This window comes from Maylandia zebra, linkage group LG11, assembly GCF_041146795.1.
Source record: "Maylandia zebra isolate NMK-2024a linkage group LG11, Mzebra_GT3a, whole genome shotgun sequence".
NCBI classification, from domain to species: domain Eukaryota; kingdom Metazoa; phylum Chordata; class Actinopteri; order Cichliformes; family Cichlidae; genus Maylandia; species Maylandia zebra.
The window spans coordinates 4,296,183-4,308,212 of NC_135177.1; the positions used below are offsets into that span (position 1 = coordinate 4,296,183).

At 39.3% G+C, this 12,030-nt stretch overlaps 1 protein-coding gene across 8 annotated transcripts in view; it reads left to right on the forward strand.

The window, feature by feature from the left end:
• adgrb1a (adhesion G protein-coupled receptor B1a) overlaps nt 1-6,466 on the forward strand; it is a 206,080-nt gene extending 199,614 nt beyond the window's left edge. For all 8 annotated transcript variants that reach the window (XM_076889693.1, XM_014410906.3, XM_012924834.3 and 5 more), the window contains one exon: nt 4,219-6,466. In XM_076889693.1, coding sequence (XP_076745808.1) covers nt 4,219-4,413 — 195 coding nt within the window. In that variant the 3' untranslated portion in view covers nt 4,414-6,466. The remainder of the gene's footprint in view (nt 1-4,218) is intronic.
• The last annotated feature ends 5,564 nt before the right edge of the window (nt 6,467-12,030 follow it).

Sequence of the window (12,030 nt, forward strand, 5' to 3'; positions counted from 1 at the left end):
GTTTAAATGCTTACATATACACACAGTTACTGTCCCTCCACACATACGACTCGGTTCTGCTTCTATGCCCCAGCTTTGTTTACTTTTTCCCACCGAGGCTTCTAGACTTCTGATTGGCCAACATTTCTGCACGGTTAGGAATCTAGCGCCACCTGCTGCTTTGGCATGTTCATAGCAGCGTTTTCCTTCATTTCTGCCTTTATGTGTGGACGGAATTATTTTTTAAAACGAAAACGGAAAATCTCAGTTTTCAAAAATACCCGTGTACGCGTGGACGTAGCCTCAGTCTCTGACTGGAAGCGCTAATTCATCATTCGGCTTTTGTCAGACTAAAGTAACTGTTAAAACTGTTTGAAAAGCTCAGCTATACAACAAGGAGAGATTGAGAATTTCCTTTTAGTTCTCAGTTTATTTGATATTGAAAAAAGTTAGTCAGTTTTGTCTGTTCTTCTGTAAAACAAACTAAGATTTATTTTTAGAATTAATATTTTGTTTCTAAGTGGAATTGACAATTTAGTAGTCTGTTTCGTTTGTTCTATTTTGAAACTTAAACGCTTTAGCGGCTGCCTTTTGTGTAGTTTGTAATATTTGCCTTTATTTATCTGAAAAAGTCTCATGTTCCTTAAGTACATCTACCCTGTTGAACTTATTATGGGAAATAAATATTTAAATAAAAACAAGCTGCTGATTATTTCACATTTTACTTGTGAGCAACGGCACATTTAAATCTTACAAATATAGTTATTTGGCTTATATCGTGATATATATCGTTATCGCCTGAAATGAAAAAAAATATCGTGATATGAAAAAATCTCATATCGCCCAGCTCTAATTTCATATATCAGTTATTAGTGGCTCATCATTATGTGAAAGTCCAATCTTCAGCCCTGCTGAGATCCATACAAGGTAGGGGGGGGCCGCACACCATGCGGCCAATCACATGCAAAGACAGACCGGGATCATACCATTATGTGAAAGAAGGATGGGGTGCAGATGTTCCAGAGACAAAACAAGACTGCAAAGCTGAGTACAGAATTTATAAAAATGAAACCCGTTTTTATTTTCAGCCATTTTGCAGTGTGGAAGTCAAAAGGTTTCAGACTTGTCCAGGCCTTAGACCTCATGTGTGTTCTTCATAGTCTCACAGGCCTGACTCAATTTATAATTCTTAACTTGTTTGATCTGCTGCTCACCACAAACAAGCACAAGCAAAAATTTTGGACTTTTAACTGCAGTTTCTCCTACTGATGAAAACCTCCCTTATGGTCGTTCAGGTTTTTTACAACCTGAACAGTTAAAACAAACAAAAAGCTGGACAGTCTGGGCAATGAGCTACCAGATTTTTTTTCCATAATTTTGCACATTTATTTCTTATAATTTACGTCAAAAAGAGTCGTGCTGACAGATTTCTTTCTTTGTCACAGCAGCGTTTTCTTTGCCATATAGAACAATTATTAAAAATGTAACTTCTTTACATTGACAGAATGGGGAGTTTCACTGGTCTGGCCACTTAAGGTCAAAGTGTGGGCCACAATGTAAAATGAGCTCGACACCCCTGATTTAAATAACTCTACCAGTTCTTCCAAGAAATATCAGAATTATGCCAAAAGCTAGTTGATGGCTACCAAATCATCTGGTCGAGGTGGAACTTGCTAATGGACATTTAATGAAATATTAGTGGGTGTTTATGTATATATTTGACCTATATTTATGCTTTTGAAACATCAATTTTTTTTTTAAATCATTAAAAAATGTGTGCTATATAGTCATTCCATCCTGAAAAAGAACAGTCAAGAGAAATCATTAAAAGTCCTAATTTACCATGATAATCATGACCATAATAACTTTTGACCACAACTGTAATTAAACATTTTGCATCTACTCAGTATAGATTGAATCAACAATCTACGTCCATTCTGTGGTCATTAGAGTTATAAGTATAGGTATTGTTTTAGGAAGTAGGCGAATAATATATTTGCTTCTGCTAATGAAATTTGGATAAGAACTCATGTGGCATTGTCTCACATTGATGCTGGAGCTGAGAGGTGATTAGCTTAGCTTTGCATAAAGAATGAAACTATGAGGGGCAAGTTTGGAATCAAGCAGAGAGGTAATTCTGTCTCATAACTTCCCACATAAACAGAATTGACAGATTCTGTTTGTGTTCTGTATGGACTGACCCCTTTGACAGTGAAGGCTCACATGAGGACTCTGGCATTTACAGTTTGTTTACAAATGACTCTCTCAGAATTATTTCCAACTAATAAACTATAGGTGTGTGGCAAATTCTAAGAACAATTTGAAGCATCAACACCTACAAGAATGCATCTGTTAGGTCTGTTATGCTGTGGGGTGGATTTGGGTGCACTTGTCCTGATAGAGGGGACCAAGTCAATACACACTTGTCCTGAGTGGTCTCCTTTATCATATGATGAAACATTTCTTTCTGTCCTGGTGGGAGGGGTCTCTTCCAGAATAACTCACTGAACAGTGTTTCATCATTCAAACCATTCAGTAAACCTACTGAATGGTTTGAATAGCATGCCATTGATGTGAATCATATACTCTGACCTTAAGTTACCAGAGTAACGTACTATGACACATGTAAGAGTTTTCATGTCATAAATCTCTTTTATACTGGATAAATGACTATGGCAACTTATGCACATAATATTTGCTCATGGCTTTGCAAGCAAGCGGTGATGTTTCTGTATTGATTCCTTTTATTAGTTGATTCTCAGAGAGAATACATGCAAACTCGATGAAGTATACGTTGTACTTTAACAAACAAAGCAGTGCATTACAGTTACAGCAGTGCAGACTGTATGTAAATAAGTAATGCAGAAAATATATAGGTTAAATATTCTGTTTGTTCCTGATTTGCTGCCAAGTCTATATGATGCTGAATTTCAGTAAATCAAACACAGATTACGGAACGGCTCCATTGTCCATCCATCACATTAGAACAAATGGCAGCACAATATGATAGGCTGCTGTTAATATAGTAATAACTTATTGATTTACAACAGCTTTGCTGTCTTGCCTTACTTGAATCCAGTGATAATTTTTTTCTTTATATCTCTCCATGATCTGACTGAAGTAGGTGGACATCGATCAGTTCAATTTGAGTGGAAGACGAGCCAAACAATGCTTCAATTACTGTTTTATATGAGCACTCACAACGGTTGAAGCACAAAGCCTTGACTAACAAAGAAAATAAATATCCCAACCCAGGTTAAACAGCACTCTCCATTATTGTTATCCAAACACCAAATGAGAGTATATGCTTTAAAGAACTCGTGTTCCACACTTCAACTAGAGGTCAGAAGTAAAGAGCATGTGGTTTTTATCACTGTATAGGGGCCTAACGAGACTTGATATTGTGTTTTTTCTTTGTCACCCATCTGCATGTAAAATTTGAGAACTTTGTTGTTCACTTTAAATAACAATTATTACAGTTTATGATGTTCAGCTTACAAAATTGTGAGTTTGAAGGTTTTACCTACAAATGCACATTGGGTGTTGTCGTCACCCTGGTGGGTGGGTGGGAAGGGAGTTTGGACACCCAAGTTTGTGAATGTGAAAACTCGAAAATGAGGCAATATAGGAGTTTCAAACTGATACCAAAGGTGTGTCCACTCAAAATCTCAGACAAGTTTGCATCTCAGTGACCTCGACCTCAAGGTCAAGATCAAAGGTCAAATTTCCTGGAAATCTTGTGAATTGAAATTACCTAGTTTAGGCTGTACGGTACCACTAGCTGCCGCCAGTATTTTTACATTTAGAAAGAGGTAGACAAAATCTTCTACAAAACTGTGCTACAAAGTGTCCTAATGCTAATCTCAGCTTCATATGGGATCATTGGGGATCTTTAAGTAAGGGTTAGGGTTGGGTTTTTTGCTTATCAACCTATTAAATACTGTTGGCATAGTTTAAGGAGATAGAGGAGTGAAGTCTCATACATTCATTTTGGCATGACTTTTTTTATGTTGTTGTTTTTTTCATATAACTTCATATTAACATAACTCTGCCAGTAACCCTAGATGGGTCTCTGGTGACCGGTTGAACGTTAACAATTTGAAATGCTAGACTGATTCTGTAAGGGTATAATAAATTGACTGAAAAAGGTGAGGAAGAGCCCCCAAAATAGCTAAAGTACATCAGCGATTCTAAGAGATGAGACAAACCAACTTTTTTCTTATGTCCGTTTCCCCTCAGGACAAACAGCAGACCCCGAGCAAGAGGGCGTGGGAAGGCATTCGTAAGACCAACTCACCCCCGTCCTGGGTGCGGAAGGACCTGGAGACAGTGGCGGCCTCCCCTCTTGAGCTGCAGACAGTAGAGTGGGAGAAGACCAGTGCAACCATTCCTCTTGTGGGCCAGGAGATCATGGACCTCCAGACAGAGGTGTGACCCAGATTCTGGCTCACACTAAACAATTCCACTTTCGCTCCAGAGCTCTCAGACAACCAAGCAGACACACGACACACATACTGCCCTACTGTGTACTTCTATTCAAAGGGTGGATGTAGCCAAGACCGTGAGGGGGCAAGGAGGGCAAGGAAAAGAGTCACGATTACAGAAAATCAAGTTAATGAATTAAAGAGGGAATGAGATAACGGTGTCTCATTCTCTGTTTCATTTGATGTTTTTGAAGTCACCAATTACTGGTCATCTTCCTGTATATGATCTTCAGGCTTACGCTGGAGACAGATTGCCAAAGTAGCAGACAAAGCTGCTATATGTGCATCATTAAGTCATGTAATAAACAGCATAGCAAAGGTAATCACACGATGTTTACCCCTGTATTAAATGGTTACGATGTAATAATCATGATTATGTCTCTTTATTTTCACTGTTGAGAGTATTGTTGCATTGCTGTTCTGCTCTCTTTATTCCTGACCAAATTCTGATGTTGTATGCAGCTCAACATGCCTCTGAATTTCTCTCTTTTTCAACATAAGACTTGGGAAGAAAAAATTCACACGGCATTTGAGGAGGCAGACTGCCAAACATACACCCATATGTGCCCCTCAGTGCCGCTCCCTGCTCCCCAACAATCTCTAACGCCTTATCCCACCCCTCACGATAGTAGGCCAAGGCTCACCCTGCAGCGACAAGGGAAAAAACGGGGGAGAGTGAGAAAAAGAAATCCAAAACATCACGTTGAGCCAAAATGGAAAGTTGCCTTCTCATCGACGGACACCTCAGAGATGGTGGAGCGCATGCCGGCGGGCTTTGCGCTCTGTTCGCTTTTCAACCTCAATACCGCCTAAAAGAGGGACAACGTGGACGTCCAAAAGGAGTACAGCAAACACGAGTTGGTTGGGTCAGTTTCTTGATGTACAAGCAGGCTTGATACAGTTAATGCAAACATGATGCTAAGGGAAAAAAGGTATTACTGTGTGTGTATATGTGTGTGTGCGCGCACTGAAAAAATGGAAGATGAGTAAATCCATAGATCTATCGATATATATGTTATGATGATTACAGATAATGACACATACAAGGTAGAGTAATATAAAGGATGGTGGTTGCACACAGAGAAAGCACAAGGCTCATTTGGAGTCCTGATGTACAGCATTGTAATTATTTCAACAGAGTTCTACAGAATGGATTTTAGCCTATAAATATCTTTCTTACTGTGCTTGGGGATAGTTGTCATCATTATTATAAATATGAACATGATTATTCTGATACCAGTCCTTCCTTCCCCTCCCCCTGTCCTTTCAGGGTATTGGACTATACGAGTGTTCTGTATCACAGTGTAACAGTGTGTGTTTTGATATCACCGCCAGTCACTCCCTCAGATCTGTATTTGTCGAAAAAACCCTGACTGCCGACCTCTGCGCTCCTGCTTCCTCTGACCTCTGATTTGCGCCCCACCCTGGCACACACACACACACACACACTCTCTCTCTCTCCTCCCCTCACTCCTGTTTTTATTTCACTGGGGTCGCCTTTTTGTTAATGTACAGTTTTCAGAGCACAAAATGAATGTGTCTTATTTCTAATAAAAGCATATCTATATAATAAAATAACACAAGTCTGCTTATTTTCTTACACAGTCATTCATCATAATACATCATGTGATCTTACAAAATGATTTGTTTTTGTTATTGTTTTGCCAACAGTCTCTCGTGAGCATTTGTGAAATACAACATTTAATCTATTTGTGTTCTTGAATGTCAATTTGTACAGAAATGCATTTCTATTTTTAATGGCTATTGATCTGAGTCCATCAACTTAAAGTGAAATTATTTCAAAGGTGAAAGTTTTGCTGTTTTTGTTTTGGTGTAAGTCAATTTACTCATCAAACTTGAAACTTCAGTTTTAGTCCTGCACAGAGTTCATTAGTTTCCCATTTTCTGTGGTACTAAGATGCCATTACATGTTGAATTTGTGTAGGTGTGGGCAAAACACTTGGTTTGATTCAGAAAATAAAACCTGAACTGACAATGTGGCATGGATATTGTAAATGGACTGGTTCTTACATAGTGCTATTCTACCCTACCTGAGCACTCAGAAAGCCCTTAAGCTAAATGAGGCATCCCTGACATTCACACTCTGATGGATGCATCGGAGAGGAATTATGTTATGAACTATGTTGTCCCAGGATATTTGGGATACAGAGAGGAGCAGACAGTGACTGAACCACCAACCTTCTGATTAGTAGAGGAGCTGCTCTACCTCCTGAGCTGAGGAGAGCCACATCCTGTATATTAAACTTTACATTTAAACTAAACAAATGACAAATCAAAAGTGATTCCTGTAAAGCAAATACTTAAAAGTAGTTGTAGAAAAACATAGACAAGCTAAAGATAAAAAAAAAAAGACATGCAGCAGAATAAGAGGGTGCAGGAGAGGAGTAAGACAGTAAGAGAGCAGTGAATAGGGAATAGCAGTGAATCAATGCACGGCTTGGGCTATGGTGCCAGTCTCCTGGAGAGGGGCTGGACTCTGTCACAGTCTGGAGTTGCCCTTGGTGAGAAACTGTGGGCTTGGGTGGGTATCGTAGTATCCGCGTCCTTTGTGAGGTATTCCGACATGTCCCACTGGGAGAAGGCCCTGGGGCAGACTCAGGACACGCTAGAGATCATCTCTCGGCTGGCCTGGGTGTTTTCCGAAACAAGATGGAGGAGGTGACAGGGGAGAGGGAGGTCTGGGCTTCTCTGCTTAGGCTGCTGCACCCGCGACCCAGCCCCGGATAAGCGGAAGAAGATGGATAGATAACAATATGATGTAACAATAATTTTATGAATAGTAGCAGTATTGATAGTTATTCAACTCAAGGAATGTTCATTAGGTTTTCTTTATTGTATTTTAACACCGTCGCCATCTGAGTATTGTTTTGAGCTTACCACTCATTAGTCATTCATTAATCACTCAAGACTCCCTTAAAATATTTTTGTATGCGTTTTTTTAGACATTGCATAAAAACAAACTTCACAAACCTTTGTTTGTTCTGTACAAGTAAAAAAAAAACTAATAGTTCTTTAGAATTGTTAATTCATTTGCATGTTTACTGATACTATATAAACCAGTTTGTGTGAGCATTGTAACATCTTCTTTTTACAAAGAAAATGCAGTGTGTTCACTTTTAGTACACAAGCTTATAGCAGGGACATAAGATGGCTTCAGAAAAATTTACTTTAAGATACATTTAAGAAAAAAAAATAGCACAGGAAATTCAGTCTTGTTCTATATGAAGTTTTTAAGCTCTTTTTACACCTTGTAATGTGTCCTTGTTGAACATTTTGTGGGTGATCTGCACTACTGCAACCCAGCTTTGACAATTAGATGTTTCTCTGTGCTGCGATGGAAACTCTCTGATGTGGCCAGTATGCAATCAGCCAGTTTCACAGTCAGCACTTGAAATTATCCTTAGGCCACTTTTGTGAAACGTTAGTTTGTAAGCTAGAGTTTTTTTGGCCTTTCATGTTATCTTAAACCACTGTGTAATATTGCCACATGTTCGCTAGTTGTATATACTGTAGTAGTGAAATAATGTCTTGCAGAAACATCACCTAATCACTCAGCTAATCAGACATCACCAGAATATGTTTTTTCTTTATCAAAGCACAGCATTTGTTAAGTTGGGCAAGTAATAATTAAAATCACAAAGAAATGTGTTAAAAAGTGTTAATTCAGGCAAAAAACCTACCCATATGGAAAAGAAATAGAAAACACTTCTAAAAGACTTGAATCAGATGTGGCCTACTTCATATAATGAATCATATAAGGCTTCTATGATTTACTCATGAAAGTGGCCACTTTCTCATTACTTTCTTACAGTGGGGCAAAAAAGTATTTAGTCAGCCACTTCAACTGTGAGAGACAGAATGTGAAAAAAAAATCCATGAATCCACATGGTAGGATTTGTAAAGAATTAATTCGTAAATCAGGGTGGAAAATAAGTATTTGGTCAATAACAAAAATACAACTCAATACTTTGTAACATAACCTTTGTTGGCAATAACAGAGGTCAAACGTTTAATATAGGTCTTTACCAGGTTTGCACACACAGTAGCTGGTATTTTGGCCCATTCCTCCATGCAGATCTTCTCGAGAGCAGTGATGTTTTGGGGCTGTCGCCGAGCAACACGGTGTTAGATTATAATATCATTTTATGCCATGTTATACCCCTAATTAAAGATTGTGAATTATTATGTAGTTTTAGTTTGCATTATTCCCCTAAATTAGAAGAAGCTGACAACTATTGCATTAGTTAAACTGATTTGCATTAGAGTAGACTGCTGATTTATTGTGAATGAATGATATTGTTTTATGATGCATTATACTGCTGAGCTATAAGAAATACTGTTTGCAGAAAAGTCATCGCCTTATTTGTCTGATTAGAAGAGAACAGAGTATACTGGAGTTTTCTGCCCCATCTCAGCCGGAGCAGATAAACTGGGAGCCAAGGTTGTAGCTTCGGCGCCGTGTGAGAGAAAACATGTGAATGTTTAGGCTTTTTATGATAAGGTGGAGGCACCAGAGGCTATAAGAGTTTGAGTAATGCTCCACCATTTTGAGATCTGAGGCTGTCTGCATACAGTGTCCATCTCCCACGCGTGTGTGCATTAAAATCATCGTTTGACTCAACCCGGCCGGACCAGTGTTGTTATTGTGGTTTTTCTCTTGTGTCCATCCCCAATTTGAACTCGTAACAACGGACTTTCAACTCCCGCCACAGATTTTCTATGGGGTTGAGGTCTGGAGACTGGCTAGGCCACTCCAGGACTTTCAAATGCTTCTTACGGAGCCACTCCTTTGTTGCCCGGGCGGTGTGTTTTGGATCATTGTCATGTTGGAAGACCCAGCCTCGTTTCATCTTCAAAGTTCTCACTGATGGAAGGAGGTTTTGGCTCAAAATCTCACGATACATGGCCCCATTCATTCTGTCCTTAACACGGATCAGTCGTCCTGTCCCCTTGGCAGAAAAACAGCCCCGTAGCATGATGTTTCCACCCCCATGCTTCACAGTAGGTATGGTGTTCTTGGGATGCAACTCAGTATTCTTCTTCCTCCAAACACGACGAGTTGAGTTTATACCAAAAAGTTCTACTTTGGTTTCATCTGACCACATGACATTCTCCCAATCCTCTGCTGTATCATCCATGTGCTCTCTGGCAAACTTCAGACGGGCCTGGACATGCACTGGCTTCAGCAGCGGAACACGTCTGGCACTGCGGGATTTGATTCCCTGCCGTTGTAGTGTGTTACTGATGGTGACCTTTGTTACTTTGGTCCCAGCTCTCTGCAGGTCATTCACCAGGTCCCCCCGTGTGGTTCTGGGATCTTTGCTCACCGTTCTCATGATCATTTTGACCCCACGGGATGAGATCTTGCGTGGAGCCCCAGATCGAGGGAGATTATCAGTGGTCTTGTATGTCTTCCATTTTCTGATGATTGCTCCCACAGTTGATTTTTTCACACCAAGCTGCTTGCCTATTGTAGATTCACTCTTCCCAGTCTGGTGCAGGTCTACAATACTTTTCCTGGTGTCCTTCGAAAGCTCTTTGGTCTTGGCCATGGCGGAGTTTGGAGTCTGACTGTTTGAGGCTGTGGACAGGTGTGTTTTATACAGATGATGAGTTCAAACAGGTGCCATTCATACAGGTAACGAGTGGGAGACAGAAAAGCTTCTTACAGAAGACGTTACAGGTCTGTGAGAGCCAGAGATTTTCCTTGTTTGAGGTGACCAAATACTTATTTTCCACCCTAATTTACGAATAAATTCTTTACAAATCCTACCATGTGAATTCATGGATTTTTTTTTCACATTCTGTCTCTCACAGTTGAAGTGTACCTCTGGTGCAAATTACTGACCTCTGTCATCATTTTAAGTGGGGGAACTTGCACAATCGGTGGCTGACTAAATACTTTTTTGCCCCACTGTATATTGTTTTAGTAAGTATCCAAAACATACAAGTTTAATTTACATAATTTTTCTAGGGATCTCATATCTGTTTTCAGTCTTGCATGCTTTTCATACAAGTTTTCACACAGACAGACACAAACTTTATAAGATTTATATATATCCTTTCCATATGGGTAATTAGTGGTTATTTGTCAAGTGTTATGAATCGCAGTAACATGTTTGAAAAAAAATTCGTATGGGGCAACAAAAGGTTGGAAAACAAGGTGATATTTAAAAGAAATGGCTGGAAAAACATTTTTCAGGTCAGGTTAACATGATTGTGCATAAAAAAAAATATATTCTTAGGGAGGCTGAGTTTCTCAAAAATAAAAATGGGCACAGGTTCCTGCATTTTAAAATTGTGTAACTTTTTCAGAACAGTGTTCCTGCACATAAAATTCCCAAGATGTTAAATAGCTTATCATCTGCATTATATAATCATCAGCAGATTCTGGGAAACAGAGGACACCTCTGTGCTGGAGAAACAGGGCTGAAAATCAATACTGACTGACCCTCGGGCATATCCTCTGACTAAAAAGGAGAGGGACCATCCAGCTTGCTCTCAGTAGTAACTTAAGCCTACATCTCTGATGGTATGGGGCTGAATAAGTGCCACATCAATGCTGTTATTTATACAACGTGTAATATTAGATCATATGTATAATGCTGGTATAATACAATAAAAATTTAAAAAATGTTATTCATTTTGTATTCACTTGGGTTATCTTTGTCTAATATTAAAATGTGTTTGCTGATGTGAAAAATAGAGTGACAAACATGTAAAAAACTATAAACCTGGACGAGGGTGAACAATTTTTCACAGCATTGTTATTCTACATGTAGCTACTGTACCGAATGAAGCTTGTTACTCAGATGACTGACACAGGTTACATCCTGTAGCTGTGAAGATGACTGCAGCATTGGGGTGACATAACTGTGGCATTGGTCATGATTATTGCAGTGACATATCATTTCATGGCTGCTGTAACACAAAATTTGCAGAGGCTGTGTTTGCATGGGGAGTCAAGATGGGTGTGTTCCTGAACACTGTGGTGTGCTGCCTGTCGTGTCTTATAAAGTGTATAGTGAAGCTAATGTGCAGCTTAGAATGTAGAAAGGACACAATAAACAATATATGCAATCCAGAATAACTGCCCATTTAGTGTCATGTCATTTCTAATTTTTATAATGTTTTCAGAGAGTTCCTCTAAGTTTAGCATGTGATGCAGTCATATTCGCCTGTTTATTTAAACATCCTTCACTTGCACTATGATTCCGTTAAACTCTTCAAAGACTTTTTTTTTGTTAATCACTTAGCTCTTCTGTATGTGTCCACATACACATTCCTGCTCATACTTACCTTAAGACATGGACTGTGAGCTAGTTCAGGCAGAAAACGCAAGCTGCACTGCATTACTCCTGCAGAATTTGCATTTCTCCCTGTGACATGTTAGTGATGGTGTTTTAAGCTCCAAGAAGTAAGTGTAATGTCCTCTGCCTCTAACGCCTTGCTAGAGTCGACATTCAGACTAAACTCCTCTTCAAAATGACCACGCCGACAAGAGGGTTTGACTTCACTCCCTTTACTTAGGCCAGTTGAAGTAGGG